This window comes from Scardinius erythrophthalmus (assembly GCF_964197995.2).
Source record: "Scardinius erythrophthalmus genome assembly, chromosome: 3".
NCBI classification, from domain to species: Eukaryota; Metazoa; Chordata; class Actinopteri; order Cypriniformes; family Leuciscidae; genus Scardinius; species Scardinius erythrophthalmus.
In genome coordinates, this window is record NC_138223.1 from 41,171,308 (window position 1) to 41,197,584 (window position 26,277).

The 26,277-nt window shown below is 37.9% G+C and overlaps 1 protein-coding gene across 1 annotated transcript; it reads right to left on the reverse strand.

Annotated features, from left to right (window-relative positions):
* Positions 1-1,590: 1,590 nt before the first annotated feature.
* Positions 1,591-3,455, reverse strand: junba (JunB proto-oncogene, AP-1 transcription factor subunit a). The gene is made up of 2 exons (XM_081361051.1): positions 3,339-3,455; positions 1,591-3,117 (listed from the first exon to the last, which is right to left on the reverse strand). The coding sequence occupies exon 2, from the start codon at positions 3,077-3,079 to the stop codon at positions 2,216-2,218; it is 864 nt and encodes a 287-aa protein (XP_081217177.1). The 5' UTR covers positions 3,080-3,117; positions 3,339-3,455; the 3' UTR covers positions 1,591-2,215.
* Positions 3,456-26,277: the final 22,822 nt, after the last annotated feature.

Consider the following 26,277-nt stretch of genomic DNA (forward strand, 5'->3'; position numbering starts at 1 on the left):
TGGCCTGAGGATGATCATATTGGTGGTGTGGTGTCTAAAAGATTGTGTTTGTGCATCAGGCGTGATTTGTAGACTGTGTGGTCAAGTATACGTCATCTGATAGTGGCAATCTTCTGCTGATAAAACACACCCAAAGCAACAATATTACAGCGAAGGCTACAGGAAATATGAGCATTTCACACTGCATTTCAAGCACTTGTTGAAGTTTCATAATCTGGAACTATAGTTAAAACCACAAGTGGTGATTTTGTTGGTCTCGTCAGCATGGTGATTTAAATATATTATAAATGATATATATATTGTTTGCTTTTATTTTATTTATTTTTAAAATTAGTCCAGTGTTCAGCACCACCATGGTGTTATTTTTTATATAATCATCAAATGAGTAGTACAAACAAGATTAATTGAGATAATGTGATCATGGATGAAATGAGACTGGGTTTGTTTCATGGCCTACTACTGAAGAGATGCTTTTGAAAGTAAATAATCACTAATATAAGTGCTAATAAATATCAATGTGTCATCTCAATTAATAAATGTTAAGTTGAGCTACAGTATGACTTTACAGTTAATTCAGTCATCACTAGACTTTTGCTCAAGGTCATGACACTACAAGGTCATTTATTAGCAAGGACATGCTGTAATATTTCTATAATGGCAACTGCTTCAATTTTTTTTTTTAATAAAACAAAATGTTCACTAAAATCTAATACTCTAATCTAGATTTAAAAATAAATACAAAATACTGTTTTTATTTATAGATCTGAATCAATATGTTCTTATTTGGGTTCAAAGTGTGTCCTTTTGGTCTATTTAATCTCTGTTTAATGTTAGGCAAAGTCTATGCCAAAGTAGAATTAGCTGTTTATGTAGGACTTGTAAACAGCATTTATTCACACAGCATTTGAAAGGTATAATTAGTTGGAATGTCCAAATAATCCCTCAAAAACGAAAGCCTTGAGTCAGAGTGCTGTATTTTTTGGGCCTGACTAAAATGAAGAAAATCAGCAACTTGTGAAAAAATAAAGGATGTTACAAAACAAGATAATAGGACTTGAAGCGCGTGGGTGGGTGGTTTTAGTACTGGCCAGTTACACAAATCTACCGGTATATTTTACGGCATTCACTGGAAAAGTGTCACTTCTCGTTTACAAGTCTAGCTCTTTTTTTGTGTGTTTTTTTTCTATTTTTGTGCTTGCGACGGCTCCGTTTTTTGCAAAGTACCTGGAAAATGCCCGTGCTCATATTTTTATCTCTAGTTTGCTTTTCGCTGAAACTGTTTTGGGAAGGTTTCTGCGCGCGGGGAAAACCCCGAGTTGCTAAATTTTCTCTCATTCACACGCGCTTCATTCATTCGAACGTCAGATACGAAAGCGCGCGGACTTCCTGACCGGTAGCGTGGGCGGGGGTTCCCGCAAGTCTACCCTCAGTGACGTACATGCAGCAAAACAGCCCATGTATGGGCATTGCGTCAGCAGGAAAAAGAAGCCAACGTGGGCACGTTTTCAACGTAAACTTAAAGCCGTATGAATGAGCGATTCGTTTTCTCTCCGTGCTTGAAATGAACAACCCAAACAGTAGAATTATTTTCAAAGATTTTTACTTAAATATCAAAAATATAAACAAAACAAACACAAACACATTTAAATGTCTGGATCAACCTGACTCAACAATATCAATAATAATTTACTGGAATGTTTTCATAGGGCAGCACTTAACAACAAAACCAAAGTTACTCAGGGTTACAAGTGCTTTCATTGTCCAGTCGGGAGTACCTTGTCGGTCAAGATGCTTTTGAAAACGACTATAACACTATAGTTTTCTACAAGAAAACACTTAAAAAATATACAACGCTCGTATTCAGTGCTGCATTGGACCCTTTTCACAGACATTTAAAAAAAAATGTGTAAATATAAAAAAACTTTTCAGGACCGTTGAAACGCGTCATCATCACGTGTCACCAACATCGTAAATCCAGCAAAGTTTTTAAATGGTCAAAAGTATTTTGCTATTTGAGCAAATGCAAACACACACAAAACAATATTTAATGTAGTCTCTCGTTCAACCGCTATAGTAGCCTAATTTACCCAACTATGACGACTTCAGCCTGTGTGTGAAAAGGGTCCCTAGCATTTGCATCAAAACATCACAAACATGATCAGCTCTTCCAGTGTTTCCCATTTGTCAGAGTCTGTGTAATCGCAGCAGTTCGTTTTTAAAACGACTTGATCTTCGGCGTTAGCATCAGCTGGCAGCCGCTGCTCACATGGGTCATGACCTTCTGCTTGAGCTGGGCCACTTGCTCCCTCAACAGGGACGCGGTGCTGGACAGTCCGGCGTTATCAGTCTTTAGGATTTTCACTTTGTCCTCCAGCCTGGAGATGCGCTCCAGCTTCCGTCGCCGGCACTTGGTGGCCGCAAGCCGGTTCCGAAGCCTCTTGCGCTCCGCTTTGATGCGCTCCTGGTCCTCCATGTCGATCGGGGACATGGGAGGAGAGCCGTCGCTGCTCTGCAGGTCGGGGACGGTCTGTGGCTCCTCTTTAAGTCGCTGTTGGTGGAGCGCGTGTTGGAAATGATGAGGATGAGGATGCGTCGCGTTTTGATGGTGGTGAGGGTGGTGGTGGTGGTACTGAGGCAAGTAGCTGATGGTGGCTGTCGGGTAGTTGGCCGCAGGTGTGAGGTTAGTGTTGGGGTTGCAGCTGTTTAGAGTGGTGTACACGGGGGTGTCCGGTTGCAAGGAGGCACCGAACACGGACGAAGCCGCCGAGCAGGACGACAGTCCTCCGGCTCCGATGGACACGTTCGGCGGGGGCATTTGGTTCATTTTGTGGAGCTCGTCCAGCGCTTTCACGAAGCCGTCAGCGAAGCCCTCCTGCTCCTCTGTGATGCTCCGGGCGTACAGATACTGCCCCGGGGTGGGTGATGTGATGACACCGTTACCGTTCTGGATGATGAGTCTCTCCAGCTCCGGAGAGGCGAGTTTCAGCGAGCCCACGTCTGCGGTCGCCGCGGTGTAGAAGTCGCTTTCGGAGCGGTGGGACTTGAGGTTCCGGTAAGGTTCGCCGAAGCCCACGCTCATGTTCTGCTTTAGGAGCTTGTAGTCGTGCAGGGCAGCGTCTGGATGACCATAAGCAGAAAGAAACGAGTCGTCATGATAAAACGGTTGCTCCATTTTTGTTGACATGTGTACAGAAATTACGTCGGACGTTTTTTTTTGAGTTGACTGTACAGTTTAATGTCCGTTAATCTTGTTCTCTCCGTAATATTACATGAGGCAAAAAGATGTCAAAGAAGAGAAAAGAAACGTCCAAAATAGTTTGAACGACTTTTTACTGTACCAATTCGACAGGTGTTTTCCCTTGACAGCTGATGTCCAAAAAGTGCTTTTTCTGTTCTGTTCCCGGAGTTATTTACAAACAGCAGTACGCGGTGTCGTCGGGCTCCGTGCGCACTCAATCTCTGGAGAAGTCCGCCTCGGAGCTTTTTATACTCCGCGTATCGAGGGCGGGTCTAAGCCGCTGATTGGACGAGATTTGTTCCGCTCCTCGAGCTGTCAGATGGGCGATGACGTCGTTGCCAGGAACCGCTGAGATTGAAAACAACGCTGGAGGCGAGAGTGCAAAACTGAAGGGAGACTTGCGCTCCTATTTTTGTTTCCATAAACAAGACGCAAAAAACTAGCCGCAATAGTTGCATAGGCACTTTTAAGAAAAAAAAAAATTCCCATGGCCAAGAGAAAACAGAAACACTGTTGTGGTCTTGAGAGAGAGACAAATAAACAGCTCTAAAACGGTGTTAAAGAATCAGTTTGTCCAAAAATGGAAAACCCCAATTGGTTTCAACGGATTCAACCCAATATTATTCTCTTAGGAGATTTTAGGTAGAATGTCTAAGCAGTTCTTCTTTTACGTAGCCTAGGCTACAACAAGTGGAAATTATTTTAAATGTCAAGCTCTAAATATATTCCTTTAATTTAGGTGGCACAACTAAACTGGCCATTTAAGTAGCCTAAATACAGGATCGTAAAATGGGATTGGATAATTTTAACCCGGATGAACGTGTCAGGGTCAACCACATCATCCCGGCCCTTGTGAAAAGTCAAGAGGGGCCCTCATTATAAGGCCCTCGATTGTAAAGCGTACTGCTGAAACCAGCCTAGGCTGGTTGGCTGGTCTTACCTGGTTTAAGTGTGTCTCTCAGCCTGGCAAAGCTGGTGTTCAGCTGGTCTCCCAGCTTGACCAGCTAAGACCAGCCTGGTCAGCTAAAATAAGTGTCCAAAACCCCTATAAAACCAGTCTAGGAGGCCAGCTAAATCCATCCAACCAGCTTAGGCTAGTTTTAGCTGTTTTTTTTTTAAGGGAGAAAAAGCTATGAGTAATATAAAATAGGCCTAAGTGTTTGAGTAATTCAGACAATATATAATGCATTTTTATTGGAGGGCTTATTGACCATTTGAATTTGAGTAATTGTACTCACTGAGTCATATAACACGCAAAAGATGAGTAATAATAGGCCTTTTTCATTTAAGAGTCCACAGATAGACAATAACATGCTTTAAACGTCTTTAGAGATTCTTACATTAAAGCAAAACACAACCATAGCTCTCTATAGATCAGGAATAAACTGGCTCACGATTTGGCAACTGATATCAGTCCCATATATGGGCAAGACCACACAATAGTTCCTCCTTAGTGAAGGACCGGGAAACCTCTCCCATGTGGGCCTGATTCCAGAGGCAACGCCTCCACACATGGAGAGGTGGAGAGGTGGAGGAGTGGAGGAGGGGGAGCACGCTTGAGGAGAGGCAGCACGTACACACCCAAAATGCTGTCGCAAGACTGGGAGATCGAAAGACCAACGTTAATGTGACATCTCAATGCAAATATGTCAAGGTCTCTCATGCTTTATATAAGGAAATGTATTAGGCCAGGACACAATGGCACTTCACACCTGCTGTGTGTGTAGACGTTCACACGACCACATGCCAACACCTGTTTTGCACAAAAAGAAAGCCACCACTGTCTCCTCAATATGTTAATAAGTCTGAATCATCACTGGGCTAAATGCCAGGTGTAAACCCATGTTTCGCCATTCGGCAGCAGCGCAGAACCTTTCACCCATAAATCTTCAGGTACGCCACACTCCTGTCAAGGCGACACACTCAACTTCCTCTCTTGCTGCTGTCCGTAATTTTATTTTTTTTTGTTCAGTGTAAAAGGGGGCTTAACCATTTTGGTTGCCAGCATTAGGAGGTCAAACTAAATATGACATGAGATGTTTTATTTAGGTTCATTTTTAACATTTTTGCGATCCTGTTACCAAAATCTGAGGTATGACTAAATACAGTTTAACCCCCTGATTGATAGTCAGTGTGCAAAAAATATTAAATAAACTGGTAAAAATTCATAAAATTAAGTTACATTTATAGAAAAAAATATTTAAAAAAATCCAAAATGAATTAAACTAAGTAAGGAGATAGCTAGTTTAGGACAAAATTATGGTTTGGAGTTAATATTACAATATACTGTAGAAATATATATTTAAGGGTTTGTTGACTGTTAGTATTTGAGCATTTGTTTGTATACACATGCACACACACACACACTGTTATGTTTACAGTCTTTATGTTCACCACGACTGCATTTTACAATTTAAAATAACTGTTTTCTATTTAAATATATGTTAAACTGTAATTTATTCCTGTGATCAAAGCTGAATTTTCAGCATCATTACTCCAGTCTTCAGCGTCACATGATCCTTCAGAAATCAGTATAATATGAGGATTTGATGCTCAAGAAACATATTTCTTACTGACCTCAAACTGTATACACATGCTAATATATATATAGGCCTATCCTATATACTCATACTACTTCTCTTGTCCTCTGAATAATTCATCTGAGTGACAATGATTCAATGACAATGATCAGTGTGGACTTTTAGTTGTGTCATCAGTTGAGATCAGGGAGGTCATTCTTCATCTTAAGGGCCGCACACATTCTTCAGAAGTCTCATAGTCACAGGTTCAGTTTTTAGGGAATGCATGCACAGACTCATAAAAATACATATCTTACATTTATAGATGTGCATAGTTTAAATGCAGCGTAAGTTCCTATGTACTGTGATGTTGTTTGCATCACAATAAATGATACAGTCATTGTCTACCATAATAATGAGTAAGTCTTTTTTTTTTTCATTTCAAAATTATGTTCATGAATGAGCCAGTCATAGCGAAAGTGTGAGGCTAGAGAAGATAATACTTCCAACCGTAACCATGTGGTATCGGCACAGAGAGCAGTGGCTTCCGCCCCATTTCTTTGATATCTTGAAATCAAAATGGCTACAGGAAGTTGGCTTCCTCTCTCTTCATTCCACCACAAAGTTCAATTCCTATTTCTAGATATCGTTCTTTTTAAGAATGTGCTTTATCATACAGCCTAAGTCCTTTATAGATTTTATAATATTCGCTTTGCTATTGTTTTTATTGGTTTTGATTTGATTTTCTCTCTCTCACTGCATCACTTAATTCAGCAACCATTACTAAAGGTATACCTTTATTTGATCTTTTTGCCACGGCATTTATTTAGCATCGGGCATTTTTAAAGTAACATGTAGGTGGTCACGGGCCATATTTTTAGATGTTCATTTGCATTTTCCCATCAAACAGCTTTCGCTATCAATTGATCCCACTCGCATGACGTCAGACGTCTGTCAGTTTCATCACACCAAGTCCAGATCAAAGTCAATTACACAGAAGAGTGTTTCTGTTTTCTTTGAAGGCAGATACACACGAGAAGTTGTAAACAGTACTTCCCGTTTAAAAGAACATTGATAATTCTCATATCATTTCATCACAGTTACTGGAGCTTAAATACACAATTACATTCACGGCTCATGTAAGCGATTTCCATCTAAGCGCTGTTTTTTTTTTTTTTTTTTTCAGAGCGAAAAGATAATCTGAGTTGACAGATTGTAGATTAAGGCAGTGAAGAAGGTACGGCATGGGGTGAAAGAGAAAAGCTGAAGAAACGAGAGAAAGTGCCTGTGGTCATATCAGTCAAGCTGGTGAACATGGAGCCTGTAGCTTCGCCAGGAGAGGGAACACTTAAACATGTTCATCGTCTATTAGCACATCCCTGCTCACTTGCCTGCCAGAGACGGAGAAAGAGCGGATGGAATGTTTCCTTGGTAAACGGGGAGAATCGTAACTTCTAATTTGGCAGCAAGATTTCCAAACATTCATTCTTCTGTATCAGATGCTTCAAACCTGTTTAGAAAACAGCTGCTTTTCACAGTTCATCCAAAGTGGAATAAGAAATTCATGTTGTATTTGTGACAATTTCACTGAATTTCTAATATTTGAACTTTGTGGGTCGTATGGAGGAACACAAAAGCTAACAGTTTATGGTTGTCAAGCTACAAGACTGCCAAGACTTTAAATATAATGCATGTGTTGGGTAAAAGGTGATCTGTTGACTTAACTTAAAAAAGGTGAGGAAATAACCCATTGTCTTAAAATGATTAAGTAATAAACTTCAAACTTGACAATTCCACACAACTTAATTTTTTCAATTACGCATGAAGTTTATTTACTTAATACTTTTAAGGCAAGTGGTTTCCTCACTTTTTTAAAATTAAGTCAACTAATCACTTTTTACAGTGAGACTACTGAATCACCAACTATTTGAAAACCTGTCTGACATTATTTGCAAATCTGGCATCGCTATTTCTGATAGAAAACACGTCTTGATGGCTAAAATATTATCAGAGAAAATGATTCTCAGGTTGGTATACGATAATGTTGACACTTAAGGATTTATCAGCAATAATTTACTGGGGTATTCCACTTGTAAAAAGGGTCAAACAACTGTGAAGACCCTAAAGAGACATGGTGGTGAAAAAAAAAAGAGATTAGAGGAAAAAAGATAAAAAGTTTTGCGTTTTCTTTGCATTTGCTTGCAAAAACTTGTGCATTCCCTTGCATATATTTTGTATTCGCTCGCAAAGAACTTAAAAGGTTTGCGAGCGAACAAGTTTTTTGTGGATTTTTATATAGGTGGTATCAACTGGCCAGAATTTTGAGACCTCAATAAACGTGAAGGACTATAACGCAATAGAAGCTCGCTCAAGTACTGACGAGCTAAACCATTTAGTAGGCTACATACAAACAGTATTATTTAAATTTAACATGAATAGTTAGTATTTGATAACCTTGACAGGACACCAAAAACCAGGACTGTTCCCAGAAACTACTGTGCCGTTGAGCACATCTCTCCCTCATCTTGGGCAAGGTTAGCGTTAGCATCAGCACTGACCCGTGAGAGGCCTGTAGGAGTCATGAGTCAGGTAAGAGTGACTCTTTCTGTCCCCACGGGCAAGGAGAACAACGTACAAGTCCTTCACAAGCATATTAACGGAAGAACAACATCATAAAGAAAGTTTGAGTTAGCTGGAGTCTTACTGTCAGTGCTAACAGATGGCTATTAGCATTTAAAACTCAAGCCCCCCTCTATTTCCCCACTCAGCCCTCATTATCCCGCTGTGCCGTGGGTCAGGGCACTGTTGTGTCCGCGGCTAATCGCGCTAATGAACGCTCTGCTAATCAGCGCTCTGTGACTGCGCGGGAACAGGCGCATTGCTGCAGGTGATGCGCAGAGGAGCCTCGTAGCAGTCGGAGACCTTTAGCACAAGGCACGCGGATGTCAGCGGGATGAATGTGGAATTGGCAGGAAAAGGCCGCGCGACGCTGCCCTGGCACTCGAGGGCACGGCAGACAGGCAGACAGGGGGCATATGGACGCCAGTGAGGAGGGGAAATATTTAGAGAGCGCAAGTGAAGCCACTTGACGACATGCCAGATGCCAGTTAAATAGGGTGTAATGTTCTTCTAACCAAGTTTTACAACAGATGTGTGTTACTGCAAGGGACGTTTGGAGAAGAAATATGAGTAAAAAATATGTTTTTGCCAAATAGTCTTTAAAGAAAGTCTCATTTATTAAAGTACTCAACTGTGTTGATGTGTAAACAGTTTTTTTTTTTCGTTGATAGGCCACATTCACTGCAATTGTGTAAATAAACAATCATTTCTACAGAGGGACAGATTTGTATACAATTTAAATTTACACCTATTTTTATTTAAAACATTTTTTTTAGAAGACTTGGAATATTGCATAGGAATCCTATAGACTTCTTTATTTGCTTTTTGGAGCTTGACAGTTAGACTCATCCTTGTTTTTCTCCTATGAAAACGTGTGTGTTTGGAGCGACATGAGGTTCCATTGCAAACGATTTTCTACTCTCCAAGGTGGGTGGGAAAGTAGAAAAGCTTTTGCAAATTTATGTATACTCCCTCATGTACTCACCCTTTATTTACTCACCCATAATAAATAAATAAGCAAAGGTATATAGATAATTAAAAAAAATAATACTGATAACTTTTGAGTTCTAAGGCCCTGTTTACAGCTGGTATTAAGATGCGTTTTGGTCAATCGGATCACAAGTAAACGAGGGAGAAACGTTCAGAAAAAAGCTTTTGTTTGCTCTGACAGCCGCAAGATCACACCGAAAGCTGTGAGTGTGTGTTAGAAATCAGGAATGGAGAGAGAACATTGAGCTTAGTACGTTTTTCATCTTCAAACCAAACTTGGGTAATGCCGACAAAGTTTAAATCCCATCTGGCTAATGCGCTTCCCATCCTCATTAGGTCAGTAGACAGAGAAAAGGTGTTCTTTTGTGCTTATTCGACCACATGAGAGTAGCCTGACTAAGTCAGACTTCCTACTTCCGCTCAATTTCATTTCGCTTCTGTAGTCAGTCTGAGATAGCAGCCTATCTTTCAGTTTTCCAGCGGCCTTCGGACGGCCGGGCCAATCAACGAACAGAGGGCGGGCTGAGAGCCGTGACGTAGATGCTGATTGTACCGTGGATGCGTAAATTTACTTCACATAATCTGCAAAAGTCGTTCACAGCCATGTTTACTCTGGTATTTCGCTCAATGGTTTTGTTTTCGCATCATACATGTGTTTACAGTGGAAGTTAGATGCGGCTGAGCATGCGCATAACACACGCCATAACCAAACGTCATGTGATTGGCTTACGGGTAACCAATGATTTTAAACTTCAGACTAGCAAGAGAGAAAACACTTCTCTGTTATGCCATTCCAGACTCTGTCTACGAAGCAAAGCGAAGTAGCAGAGTTTGATATTACCAGGCTAACATGAGAGTTTACACTATACGAAAGCAATCCGGTTGAATGTGTTTTCGACTAACTCTGGAAGTGATTAAAAGTGGACAAGCTCAAAGAGCCTCAGACCCCGTTTACATCTGTATTTCTTCGTCCATTTGTGATCCGATCAACCAAAACCAATCTTAATACCAGGTCTAAGGGGTCAGGGTGTGCACTTACAATGGTAGCCATATTTGTTTTTAGATTTAGAACATGAATATGTCAGCGCTCACGGTATCACAACTGGATGTTTAATATTTGGGAACCGAAGGCATGTCGTCTGCAATAGATGTCGGTTCTTTCTAGTGGTTTTTAAGTAATTTATTGAAGATAATCACTTGTTCTTTCAGTTTTATTGTTCTTAATTAAGGATCTTAAAGAAACCAATTTAAAACTTGGAGAAAAATGTGTCAGTGATAAATGATCTGAATTGCTATGCTATGCCAGAGCTTGTCAGGGTTGAATTCCAGAAAGCTGCGCTATGTATTGGCTTTGATTCAGGAAATGTTACCTCAGCCCCACCCAATTTGATAAAAAATGATGTTCCTTTAAATAAATTTGAATGTTTTACTCCCATTATATTTTAGGGCTCTTATCTAGGAACTACTACAGGTCACCAACACGTCATAAAAAGTGATGTCATTTTGTGATGATATGAGATCAGACAGAGTGTATCAGTGAGTGTCCCACACACACCCAAACAAATCACATTACATACATGTGAGAGACTATTCATACCATTGAAAGCACAGTCACTGTTTGGGTTCCCTTAAACTTCTCCTTCTGTTACCCAAAGACACCTCCAGGCTTGGCTCAAGCCAAATGTTCGTAAAGTCTTGTAAGGCCTTCCCCTTGTTTCAGTTGCAGATAAAGGTGTTTTGGGTTCAATTAAATGACGTCAGACACTAAAAAGGCTTTGAATGTTTTCAGGCAGCATTCCTTCTGAATTATTTCTATGTTACTAGTGTTTGTGTAAAGATTTTCTCGGCGGCAGCTATTGTTTGCTACTGACTCTGCACGGAAATATATTTAGCTCTCTGAGGTGATGGTGATTTCCCCTTTGTGGTGTTTGGCTCTCTGTGAAGTTTCACCTAAATGCTGTTTATAACTGAAAATTGCAGGACAGAAATTCAGATGAATGCATCTTTGTACATAATTTCTTTCCATCCACATGCATGTTGTTAGCATTGCCAGAAGCACATTTGTCTTTATTGAGGGCCACAATGTGCCCTGTTGCATCACACAGTGTTGCAACCAGAGTTTTTCAATGATACACCCACCCAAAGAGAAAGGGAACAAAAGAGAAAAAAAAGGAAAAGAAAAACAGAAATGTGCTCTTCGACCACCCCAATTAGCCATTAGTCTGGTTTTTTTTTTTCACTAGCCCTGGAGTGCTTCCTCTTTCTGAAATTAGCAGAAGTATGTATGCGAGTGCATGTGAGTGCTCCAGCACAGCCCCGAACACACCTTTAATAAACTGATTTATGCTCTGTCTGTGCAGTTTAAGGATGAGAAACCGCAAAGGTTTGATATTTCATTGTTTCATTTCAACATGTGTAAAGGAAGCCAGCAACATGCAATGTTTTAGCAGGCCCAGACGGCAACCTACTGAATGAGTTTCACTGTGAACACCTTCAAAATTGTAGGTGCAGGTGCAGGTGCCGTTTTTAGTTGAAAACGGTGTCATGTAAATGGCCCCTTAGGGGGTTTTAGGGTCATTTTCTGCTTGTCATGTTGGGAGACCACCTTAAAGAAACTAACTAGGCTGACAGGGTAATACTATAAGAGCAGGAACTGTCATTGCAGAAGTTAATGCGGTTTTAGTTTAATTTCTTCTGTCCTGATGATTTTCAAAACAGAAAACAGTTCATCACTTATCTTCTTCATGTTCTGTAAGTGTTACTGTGAGTGTGACGCTCAGATGCCCCGCTTGATTGAGTTGTATGGATTTCTGGCCCGGCAGACTCATCAGTCAATATTATAAAACAGTGAAAGCCATTTCCAGAAACTAGTGTCAACTCACTTCCCTGCAGATGGGTTTCAAAGAAGTGTGTGTGTATGTGTGAGAGTTTGATGTAGAGAGAGAGTGAAGTCTGAAGGAAGTGTGGTTGGCCAGCCTTCATGCATTGCACTTAGGTGATGCATGTGAAAAAGGATGCAAGCGCACACACATACATGGGCTAAATATATATTGCATAACGGAAACAATAGAGCATTCATAAATTAGATGGTGGAGAGTAAACGTGATCTACATGACCCAATAACACAGTCGCCTACTGTTTAGAAAATAATATCAGCAAATAGTGAAATGGTGTACTTTGCACACAGTACAGTGTTTACAACCCACAGTTGGTGAAATAGTGGATCAGGTTTGATTCTTGGATCATGCCTATTGGTCTGCTAATTTGAGTCTTAACGAAAACTGTTTTTCCACTCTAATCGTCCTTTAAATTTTGTCAAATTTTCATAAAAATTGCCACTAAGGGGTCAAAATTATTGCGAAAATTCAGAATGCCTTGGTCTAAAATGATGGTCCCATGTTTGTTTGGTTGTGATCAGTTAAACCATCCTCAATTTTTCAAGATTCACCAATGTCTAAAAGTTTATTTTCGCTACTCCTCCTAAAAAGTATGTTCCATTTTCTTATAAATTGGCATGATGATCTTCAGACCAAGGCTCACAAAACTGACCAAAGAGATTTTTGATTTCCAACCCCATTCGCCAATAAATCTCCAACAAATCTCTAGTATTATCATGCTATGTTAACTCAAATGCAAAAACACTCTGAGGTTATATTGGCTTTATTTTCTTGAATCTGAACTCATCATGTTTCTCCACAATGACAAAACAAAATATGCATAAACAACACGTGCATATACAGTACATATTCACCTTTTCCAGAGAATGATTTCACTGAGAAGCCAATGTGATGTGAATAGCATTTAGGTGATCAGTAGCCCGTATAGATCTCATGTGTTACTCATCAGCGAGTGTCAGAATTACTGCGCTGAGCATCTGCTAATAAAGCAGCCTTCGCCTGTTCGCATGCGTTTCCCTGAGAGAAGTTCTGTGGTAATAATGGTGTGACCCAGCGGTACGCTTGCAGATGTTCTAGTCATCTCGGTGTGGTCTGATCGCCCAGTTTGTGTTCCAGCAATGCATCTTCCCACAACCTGTCCTACATGTGGGTGATTCTTGCGAAAACCTGTTAAGATCATGCCCGGGCTCTATTCTAAAAAACGCGTAAAGAAAATAAAGCCTATTATCTGTTCTATTACATTTCATTGATTTAATATTTCATTACAGGTAAACATTTTCTAACTAAATTCGCACGACCAAAATGTATCTGGGTGACATTTTACATATGAGTTTTGGGGGTGATTTTCATGAGATTCTCATTATTGTAATGCAATTTAAATCAGCAACAAATACTAAAGTAAATACTTTACAAATCAAATAATATATTGCTTTTTTTTTATCTTACATGAATGAGAATAAGATTTTTTGCATCACTGTAATAAGAACTGGGGGCTGGGGATGTTATTAATTCTAATGAAAAATGCAATAAAAATATAAAAAATATCAGGCAAAATACAGTTTAATTTCTTTTATTAGGGGCTTTTATTTGTGGTTAAATATGACCGTAACACTTTCTTGACAGTTTTTGTGAGATTCACTCGTTTTGTGAGATTGCACGTACACGCAGACTACCATGTAATCAGATTGGTCTATTTTACTCAATCTGTGAATTTCCAGATATCCACACACAAACACACACACATGCTTGTACTCTCAGTCTGTTTGTGAGTGTGAACAACAAGAAAAAAACGCCATGTCACCTTGTGGTTAGGTTACTGCGTGTGTATGAGTGTGTGTGTGGGATTTGTCGAGAAACTGAAAGCGCTGTTCTGTGTGTGAACTGGCCTGGTTGCTGCTCGTCCGCGGCTGATGTCTGAAGCCTTGATAAACATCAGGGTGTGAGCATCAAGAGCATCATTCTACATACAACTTGAACTTTTTAATATTGATTTCTCAGTAATCCTCTCAGTACTAGATCTTACTCATGAAATGTACACTAATGTGTGCAATAACAGCCTCATCTCAAGTGCACATCAAATGCTGCACAGTTTACGATAAACTGATGGCAACCGTTATCGAATCTCAGAACAACAAATATGTTGCCTGCTGTATTCTCCCAGAGAAACAATTTGGAGGATCTCAGGACTTATTATGCAAAATTCACTTATATATCGTTTTTGAACATATTTATGTGTCTGCAGTGTGTGTACACATACACAACCACCCTATTGTGGTAAAATCCATCCACTCCGTTTGTTATTTTCCCCATAAATATGAAGCAATGTCTCAAAATGAGCCATTCAGGAATGTGCTCCAATGTGACATCACTTTGGAACAGGCCCCGCCCACAATATGCATATTACCTTAGCTCCTCCCCTCAGTAAACTCAGCCCACCATGTTTATCTCCTCGCAGAGAATTTAAAGGGATAGTTCACCCGGAAATGAAAATTAGCCCATGATTTACTCACCCTGGAGCCATCTCAGTTGTATATGACATTCTTCTTTCAGACGAATACAATTGGAGTTATATATATATATATATATAAAAAAAATGTCCTGGCTCTTCTAAGCATTATATTGGGTGTCCATGGGTATATTTTTTCTGAAGTCCATCAAAGCGCATCTACCCATGATAAAACTGCTCGAAATGGCTCCGAGGGGTTAATAATGGTCTTCTGAAAAAAAGCGATGCGTTTGTGTAAGAAAAATATCCATATTTAAAACTTTATTGACTAAAATAACTAGCTTCCGGCAGACGGCCGTACGCAAGTTGACTTACGCCAAAAGTAGCTTAAGCTTTGACGCCTCTCGCGGTTCAAACAGGGCTGGGCAACCGTGTTCCTCATTACGTTGTGCGTCAAGTTCAAGGGTTACTCTTTTGGCATAAGTATCTCATCGAATCTAAACACAGTTTGAGACATTATTGAGATCTCCTTAGAAACTCCTGAGGAGACACACGAGAGATTTTTTTTGAGAAACAAAGTAAGAGTCTCAAGGCAAGCAAAAGAAACATCGGAGACATTAAGGATGATTTTATTTTATAGGATGTTTCCTTTGTGGTTAATTGTGTTTTCTAACTCGTATTACCCTAAGAGAGTTATATAAAAGCCAAAAGTGCTGTGTCTCTATTCACACCACAACGATGACTAAATATGTCAATCTCTCATGCATATTTGTCTGAGGAGCTGCAGAAAGCAGGTGTGGCTCATCAGGGCGTGTGGTGTTTGGTGGTCTCGTGAGAGAGGTGGCAATTCTCAGACTGAGACAGAGAAAGAAAAAAACGCTGTGAGCTTTTAGTCAATCAGACCACAGGACACTCAAAACTGTCCGGCACTCAAACGGTTAAACAGCTCTTTTTGCATCGCTCTCCCTGTTCACTTTGTACAGTCAGTTCATTCACCTTATAAGGAAACGGGCCTGCTTTTACAGTAAGAATAAGAAAGGCACAATGTGTGCTCGTCTTGTATATACTGGAATTGTTGTTGGTAGTTGGCAGGTTTAGGCTGAAGGTGAGAAAATGTCACATAGGTTTAGTGTGTGTTTTTACAGTGTGATTGCTTTAGTTTCTCAAATCCAGTGTGCGTTTTCTAGTCAAGAGTCCACAAAATGGCAAGTTTGAATGTGAAACGTTGAATTTATGCATCATTACCGTCACCAAATGGAATTGCAGAGGTAGTTATTGTTTTCAAACAGGTTTCCTGCGCACTTTTTTTGACAGTGTTATTTTAGTAGTATTTATATGCTATTAATATTCTTAATTAGTTTTTATTTTTATATTTTCATTTTAAATGTCCAATTAAAAGTAATTTTGGTATGTGCTTTATTCATTTATTATTATTATTTATTTATTTAAATATTTCTATTTAGCTTTTTATTTTTATTTCATCTCTAGTAATTTTAGTACATACACTTATTTCAGTTCTAATTCTATTTTTTTAAGTTTAAGTTTTTCATCTAATATTTATATTTTATTTTATTCCAGCTTTATTTCAATGAAAGAAACCAACCCGTGCAAAAAATAAGTTTATTCAAGTGTGCTTTTGTATCTACTTTTTATGCACTTCTCAAAAATATACTTAAAATTGCACTTAAGTAGGCTATACTTGACTTATACTGACAGAAAAGTCTAAGTATATTTGGCCTATATTTGTACACAATCTTAAAGTACTTAAAAGTATAATTAAGTATTCTAAGTATACTGTACTTGGCTTGTAGTTGTGTTTACTCTTTTGATTGATTAGCTGATTAAATACTTTTTCACATAGTTTTACTGTCTTATAAACTTACAGTGTTTGAAAATATTGATTTATAAAGAAAACAGATATGTACCTATAGATATGAAAACAGATATGTGAATTTTTGTGTGGTCCACTGGTAGTGTTCATATGAATTTACTTAATACTTTTAAATACTTAAAACTACAGTTAAAACTTAAAGTACAGTTAAAGGTATATGTCAAGTATTAAAATGAATACCTTCACTTAAAGTTCACTTAAGCAAACTCACAAGTGTGCCTGCAGTATAAAACTAATAAAGAAGTAGTTTAATGAAAGTATACTTCAAAGTGTACTTTCATAAACTAAAAAATGTGCTACAAGTATTTAACTTGTAGTATAGTTACAGTACAAATGAAAAACGTAGTTGTAAGGTAGTTATGTACTCAATGTTTATACTGTTACACTAAAGTATACTTAAAAGTATACTTTTATATACTAAAAATTAGTATTGAAACAGTATTGATTTCAATATATTTCCTACATGAAGTATACTTAAAAATATCCTTGAACTTTAAGTATACTAAATAAAATGAACTATAGGCCTACTTGTTTTTGTAAGGGAACCCATTTTAGGCTACTACCATAGTAAAAAAAAAAGAAAAAAAGTGGGGGGTGGGGCGGGGTCTAGGAGTTTAAAAGTAAGAGGGTTTTGTGAAATAAGTCATAAAGAAAAGGATGCAGGCTGTCACATTTTGAGGGAATAAGACGAACCTTGTTTATATTTAGAATAGCATGCACTGATGAGATGTTCATAACAAGACCACGAATGGGGTCCATTTCGATTTCATGTTGACTTGAGGTAATATTTGCTCCACAGCTAAACATTTTGCTGCTACACTGTCAATGTAACATACCAATTCAAAGAGAAGTGTCAGTGACATGCGCGTATCAAATGCGCACAGACATCAATGCACCCTTCAGGGTCCTCACTTGAAGTGCTCTGTCTTTCGGAGTGAGTGGGATACAGCCACGCTCACTTTCAAATGGAATTCGCCCTCAATTCCAGTCCTAATTAAACCGGCCAAACATCTGTCTCGTTAATCTGCATCAGAGGGGCTAGCCTTAACAAGCTGTAACGAGCACCTGCGTAATTGCCCAATTTTAATCAGTCCGCCTCTGTGCGGTGGTCATGGTTGCCATGGCAACAAGGTACATGGCCCTTCGTAACCTCCGCTTAATGCTGTGAACCATCCAACATGCAAGCAGCAACACGACAGCGATGTCCTAAAAACGAGTTTTTCAGTTTTCCGCATATTTTCAAAACGATCTAGGTTTACACGGATCTGCGGAAACGGTTTAAAAACGCTGTATTCTGCTGCCAGGCCAGTAGGTGGCGGTGTCTCTTTGTAAAGAAACACTACGCGTCTATAGACTGAACACGTAACACACAAGCGAATAACGTCACCGTTTTCACAGATTCACGTTTTTGTAGTTTACACTGAGACGAAAACGGTATCGTTTTTAATAACTTGCGCTTTGAAACCCGTTTTCAAAAGTTTGCGTTTTTTCAGGCCTCCAAAATGCAGCTGTCGTGTAAATGAACGACAAAAAGGCATAAAAATGTGTTGTGTAAACGGCCCCTCATTAATAATGTTAAACTTTACTAAATTTGTAATTATTTGTGATATTTTTATCTTACTTTAATTATTTATGTTATGTTATGTTATGTTATGTTATGTTATGTTATGTTATGTTATGTTATGTTATGTTATGTTATGTTATGTTATGTTATGTTATGTTATGTTATGTCAAGTTGCTTGGCAGTGCTGATCAGCAGTTTCTATATTACTAATGGCTATTATTAATAAATACAAAAAAAAATAGATATTCTTTTTACTTAATTTTATTTATTTATTAGTTTCTTATTATATTAAAATATTATTTTATTTGTTATGTTTAAATCATAGTGCACTGATTTAGTTATGTGGCTTATGTGTGTGTGTGGATTCTTGCACTGACAATAGATCAAAAGAAAATGCATCATTAATCAGATAATGAAAGTGACGTGCGACTGATGTTGACATTTCAGATAAATCTTTGTCAGTGTTTTTCTCATGCAGTATTTGCGAGGATGTTGACGCAGATCTGTCTTGCTATTAAACTTATCAAAGGTGTATAGGTATATAAATGCACATATGATTTCTTTCCGCCAGTCCATCAGTCACGGAAACAATGATCTCGAAATTGTTTTCTTCAGTATATTCTCTGAAACCACCACAGACTCCAAGTTCCCAATAGTTGCAGAGCAGATGTGTGAACTCTGCACATTCAGCTCAATGTTTCAACAGGTGAGAGTTTTTTCATTACGGTTATTGACGTCAATAGAAGACAAAAAATGAGTGAAGCAATCCATGAATCAGAGCTTCCGTCTCCAGAGCTTCTGTCGGCACAATATCCGCAGATTGACACTGTTTGCACTCGTAGTTGGTTTTGCGCTGTAGTACACAGCCATTTACTTTTTACGGTTATAGGAGGAGGAAAAAGACTAAATAAAGTAGTTGTTAATTAAAACAACAGGCTTTTATGTGGAATTCTTCTGAGCCTCATATAATTGGGAACAATAAAACATCCTGTAAAGAAGTGGCTCCTCATGATGATTCTTCTGCACTCCATTATATTTCCATTAGGCTTCTGGGAATTTGCTTTGCTTTCTGACTTCCCAGATGTATCCTTGCTGCCACTTATTGTCCCTCTTTGAGTTGCTCTGCTCAATTAATTCAAAGAAATACTCTATTTCTTCAAACAGGTGCACGTGTACTTTAACCTCAAAACAATCCCAGTCTGCATATTGCGTTTCAAGCCTGATATTGGTTCTTGTGTCATTTGTGGAAGAGAAATGCTCTGTGGACTGTGCAGAAATGGCTCTAACTGTTTCCTTTGTGTACAGAGGCTACTGTGTTTCACTTCCTTTTTCTTTGTGGCGAGGGCCAGAAGAGAGAGAGAATGCCTTTTGCATTCCTCAGAAACACTTCCCGAATCAGCGCTCAAAAGAGGCTCTTGAAATTTGTGTCATAGAAAAGGGAAGGAATAACTAACTGACCAAACTGATCATTTAGAAAGCATGGATATGTTCAGAATAGCATACTAGTTACTATTTCTGTAGTGTGTACATTATAATATTTGCTATTTTTCTACCCTGCGTTTGCCAAAATATACAGTTGCATTGTAAGAGTTCCTTTCACCGGACCTAAGGGGGCAAGCCCAACCCCGGAAGAACAACCCCACACCATAATCCCCCCTCCACCAAACTTTACACTTGGCACAATGCAGTCAGGCAAGTACCGTTCGCCTGGAAACCATCAAACCCAGACTCGGCCATCGGATTGCCAGACAGAGAAGCGATAACCTTGACTTGAACTTCCATTTCCAAAATGATGAGCAGAAAATAATATCAAGTGGTACTTTCCTGAATTATCTAATCGGACTGCCAAGAGTTGACATGCAAGACTGCAAAATAATATTCATAATATTAACACTGAATTAAACATGCCGAGGTCAAGTGGCAATAATATAATGCACTATTATTCAAAGTTGCAAAGAAACGCAAGCAGCGACAGATCCTTTCTTCTGAACCGTGACGTGCGGCCGAGTTAAACGGATTATTGAAAAAGAAATAAGTCACTGATAAAAATGATTTTGTGGTAAAGTAAATACTACAGAAAAAAACAATGTAATTTACATGAAAAAGTTAGTTCAGGCAAGAGTTTAAAAAAATCAAGTAAATTCTATATTAGTAGGCTACTCAATTCAAGCGTGTAGAAATGAAAACGTAAATATCAACGTTATAAAATTAAGTAAAATTACTCTTCTGATACTGGTGTTCCCATCATGCACTGGGCCTTAATAATTAATGAGGTTGATTTTTCACTGTTTTCCAGCTGTATTTACACTGTTTCATCATTGCTTTTGTTATTAGGATTAGTAATGTGACATTTTGTGACATTTGGAGTACATTTTCTACTCAAAATGACACATTCAAACACAAAAAACGATCCATCAAATGTTACCGTCATTGTGTATTGTCTACCAAGTATTGAGGTCTTTGCGTTCACATGGCTCTTAACATCTGATAATCTGCTGTTGTATACAATATCTATAGTATTAGTTACTTAGGTATTTTTAAATAAAGCATATACTTCGAAATTGTAGCTCAATTCAATATTATATTGTTAAAGTGAAATGTATTGCAAAGGAAATTCAACTAAATAAATATTACTCAACATTTTACTAGCCAAGTGAAAATTACTTATTATCTTTGTTACTTTCACTTAACTTAGTTAAGTAAAGTTTACTTAATTCCATTTGTGAAATTTACTTAAAAAATATTTGTGCAAAAACTTGCCAAAGAAAAATTAAGTAAATTTTTCAGTGAGGTGGGGACTTGGTTCCATGCAACGGTTGTTGATTTTCATTTCATGCCGGCTTTAAATATATACTTTAGTGCAGTATTCAGTAAATAATCTTCTAGTTATCTTATACGAACACAGCCTGTGTCTCCATGTTGCTGTGGTTACCGGCAGAAGGCCTGTGAAGATGAAATTAGGGATTGTGATGTAATAAGGAGAAGAAAAAAAAAAACAACTAAATTAAGGCGGACATCTGAATGGCACAAGATTTCCTGCTGTCACTTTGAGGTGTACAGACAATCCCCCTCCTAACTCCTGGCAGATCAGAAGTGTGTGGAAGCGAGTGCGTATGCGTGTCTGGGAATAGGCTCTGTGACGCACTGGCTCCAGAACACCAGCTGTAGAGCCTTGGCAACGTGACGCCGCTCTCCAGATCCCTTCCTTCACGGGCTCCGCTTGATTTATGGGGTAAATCAATTTATTCTTTTTTAGTGCATTCATTTATTTTTTCTCAGCCTCAGCCTCTCATTTGGAGGATGCAACAGTCTGTCTGGAGAAGGAGAGCTGTAAGCCGATTAAGCCAAACAAATGCAAAGATACTGCAATTGTATCTGCAATAATTCCCTTTTCAGAATTATTAATCAGAAAATGATTGAATGCTTGAACTAATGAGGAAGAACTAATTACATTATTTAAAGGGGTCATATAATGGTACATGCACTTTTACAAGTTGATTGTACTGAAATGTGTGTTGGCAGTGCCTGTACACAACCATCATAAAATGATAAAAATCCATCCAGTGTTTTTTTTTTTTTTAATCTTCTTATATGTTTCCTCAATCAAGCTGTTCGATTTTGTGACGTCACAAAATCGGCGCCCCTCCCACGATGGTTGAGCAGCGTTTCAACACAGACCGGCCCTTGCGCTCTCGTGAGCGAGCTGTCAATCATAGCCCGCGCGAACCGGCGTTCATTGTTGATAGCTGAGCGCTGAGTAGAATGGTGTCTAAGCGATTGTGGTGTTCTGTTCTTGGGTGTAAATCGTTTGCACGCTTCACGATGAATGCGGCTATTTTTACACTCGGGATACATTACGGCATGTTTTCTATGTATGACGTTCTCAATATAATTCATAATCCCATGTTTATAATGAACAACGCGTTATGGTTATTGTGTTACAAATGGTGTATGCACAGAACAGAGGGGCGGGGTGAGCAAAGCGCATTATCATTTAAAGACACATGCACTGAAACGGCGTGCTGAAAACAGAGCTGTTTTTGACCAGGTAAAATTAGTGTTTTCTAACAATACTATTTTAATTAAAGTATATAACAAACTTTTAATTTAGACCCTAAAGAATCATATTAGCTTGTACAAAAATGACATTATATGACCCGTTTAACTGTCAAAGTTTGCCAGGTCTTGCCAGGTTTTGTTGGACGTACTTTGTGGCCGTAAGTTTTATTTTATTTTATTTTATTTTTTTATTTTATTACACTTTTCCGAAGCAATGTATTGCATTCAATGTAGATATTTCATTTCATTTCATTTACAAACACTTTTTTCCAAAGCAATGTATTGCATTCAATGTATACATTTATTTAATTTTATTTTGTTTTATTATTTAATATTTTTTTTATACATTTGGCAGACACTTTTTTCTGAAGCAATGTATTGCATTCAATGTATACATTTATTTAATTTTTTTTTTTTTTTTTATACATTTGGCAGACACTTTTTTCTGAAGCAATGTATTGCATTCAATGTATACATTTATTTAATTTTTTTTTTTTTTTTTTTTTTTATACATTTGGCAGACACTTTTTTCTGAAGCAATGTATTCCATTCAATGTATTTATTTTATTTTGACTTTATTAGAATGTGACATTCAAAACCTAACTGCCTTCAGACGATTCAGTCTTCAACCTTTTTTTGGGCCCCTAAACAAAACTAAGTGTGGTTTATTGCTGTAAATGTGAACAGTTCTTCACCTGAATAGGCTGCAGTCTGGACCATTGGTCAAAAGTCAATACATACGCAGCTTAATCATCAACCTCTCACTTTTATGGTGTTTAAAAATGATAAGTACTCTGCTTTTTATGTTTCCTGTTGTACATCCGCCCCCATGTAGTGTTCAGTTTTCCATTATTCCTAACCATACAATGCACCCCAAGGAAGAAAGAAATCATTGCAAATTACAACCGCAAGATGTGAGCGAGAGGCTGCACGTTGTAAACGTTTCCCTTGGGATTGTTTGTTTTGCATTATTGCCACTGGAAACAGACTTTTATGAGCATTCTGATTTAACAACAGTAAAAGTGAAATCAGACACGCAATGACGTCATCCCGATCGGGAATGATGTAGTCCATTACAGAACTGACTTGAGGAAAGTGTTCTTTGGGTTATAGCGAAATAAAAACAACACGAGCTGGTTAATCTGGTCTAAGAACGGCATTAAAAGAGTAGCTATCTGCATGGTTAACCAAGCGTATCCACTGTACCAGTAAAGTGTCGGGGGAGAGCTGCAGTGCTCTGGTCTGCATAAGCGTTCAGGCCTGGAAGTCCCAGACCACAAACCTCCCCAAATTCCCTTCATCCCCCCCAGGTGAGGACGTGGGTGGGGGGATGAGCTGGATTCCCCCCCTCAAAGTTTCCCTTTGTAGCAATGAGATCATCTTTAAAACTTTGAGTAGTGTTCTCAGGACGGCGTCGCAGGATTTGGCCTGTGAAGCTGTTAGCCTTGGGGTTTCCCAGTGGAGTCAGAGAATTATTATTTTTTTTAACGTGTGTTTTTGTTTACACTGTCTGTACGTCTTCCATCAGTTCAAAGACTGTCTGAATATTTGAGCATATAAAAGAATCACTCTCATGTTTCAGTCTGCAAATGTATGTGAGTCGCACTGAGTCACTGGCCTTCCCCAGGGCTGGACTGCTTAGGCCATGCATTTGTACTTGCACTGCCCTGGGTATATATGAGGGCTAAAGGCCTGTGCTCATGTATGTATGTGTTTGTTTTTGTGCGTGACTGCATGAGAAACTGAAAGAGTAAGTGGAATGTTCCACAAATGCAGTATTCTTTGAAAGAATATACAGTGTGTGCATATATATATATGTGTGTGTATATATATATATAGATATAGATATAGATATAGATATAAATATATATATATATTAGTGCTGTCAATCGATAAAATGTTTTACTAAATCAAATTTTTTCTGTAATTAATCGCGATTGATTCATGTTGTTAATATTTTTATATTGTAATAATTTCACAATTTCACTCTGCAAATTAATGTAGAAACAACATAAAGGCAGTGTATTTAAAATATTTGTTGTTTATGAATAAAGGCCAGTATCACTGATACTGGATGATTTTTTTAACATTAATGATAGACATTCAATTCAATGTAACTGAATGCTATCAATTTCAACATGTATTAGGCTTTAAAAAAAAGAACAACTTTTAATTTAAGTGAATTCAAAACAATCTTCACATAAACTCATAATAATAAATGTCATATTTACTTGTGCCCTTCTTACCTGTCTAAGAAATATACAAAAAAATGAATAAAGTTATCAAACACAGTCTGAACTGCATTCATTATAAATTAAATATAGATTAATTCTTATTAAAGCTATAAACTTTTCTCTGTCACCTTTGTTTTTTTTATTATCATTAATGAGAGACATCACATCAACTGGTTTATGAGGCTGCTATGACTTTAAGACCTGGCGCTGCTGCACATGACTCGGATATATGGAATCTTTATATCTAGAAAAGATGTCAGAATTGCAAGATATAACCTCGCAATTGCGAGAGAAAAAAAAGTCAGAATTGCGAGTTTATATGGGATTTACTAAAGGTTCTAAAGTACTAAAGGTGTATTTAATTTACATTACTATATATATTTTTAAATCAGTTAAAGTGAATGATTCAATGACTCTCTCTTAAAGACTTGTTTCATTACTGAATGAAGCAGGGTTTTTGAACGAACCTCTTGAATGAATAATTCAATGACAAATACATTTTTTAACAATCACTTGTCGCCACCTACTGGCATAACAGTGTAATGATACAATCGTTATATGAAGCGACAAGTTACTTTTAAAAGGTGAGCAAATGATGACAATTTTTGACAATCTCTTTAACAGACACAGGCGAATCATTGTCACTCAGGAATAAGATCGAGATCACAATCTTTGAACGATTAATCTGTATATATATATATTACAATATAAAATAACTAACATATTTTCTTAAAACTTTTTGTATCATCATTATATTACAACTAATACTAAAAATGATATTTACAAAAATAAAATATATATTCAGAATATTGTAAAGAAAATGTATATTTTCCATCCATTTGTAAAAATGCAACACTGTTCTCCATTCTCATAGTTTTTACTGTTTGTTTGTTTTTACTGTACATTTTACATGTAGATAATGAAATCAATATCTTTTTCGGTTGTCATCTCAATTTTTTGTGTCACTGATCTGTGAGAAGAGCAGTGTGATAGTGATGTTTTTAAGCGATCATGTCTTAACTAATACATTCTTCTGCTCTTTATGAAGAGACACTCAAATATGTGTTCGATCCAAAATACAATCATGTGTGGCCAATTTAGTGACTAATCAGCAGCTGTAGACCTCTTAACTCTGAGAAGATTTTGACTATGACTCTCTTCATCAAGTTGCAGAGTCTGAGAACATCAGGGTGTCAGATTTTGGAAAATAGAGCCATATGTGTGAGTGACTCAGGAATGTGTTGGCGTTGGAAAAATGTGTGGAGAAAAAAAAAAAAAGTCTGATTGCATCCTGAGGTACAAATAGTTTCCAATCAAACCATTTGAGATGCCTGGCAAAAAACTGTGTTGAGAATAATAGCAGCAAACAAACGTGTGTTTACACAAGAAGACACTGTCCAGCGTGATCAACGGGTTTTGGGAAGGAGAACAGAACATCTGATGACTTCTGGAAAGGTCAAGGGGGATTTAAAACATGTAGGTATTTGGAAAGCTTTTTGTGTTGATTGCATCTGAAAGCTCATTGAGACTGACTTTACTGTCTTTATATTTGAGATTCAAAATGGAAGTTTTTTGGCTTTTAGTATGAATATGTTAATCTAACTGTTATCTATAAGCTATTGTGATCTAAAACAATGACAGAATTAACATTTATTAGATATAAGCATTCAAAATGTACAACTCTCACTTCCACCAATGTGGATTTTGATGACACGCACTTCAGCTTCTCATCATGCTCTCTAGAATCTGAAAGTCCGGGGTGGAGCTTCATCTTCATTATAAATAGATGCTAAAGTTGTGGCTGAAATTGGTTAATAGTG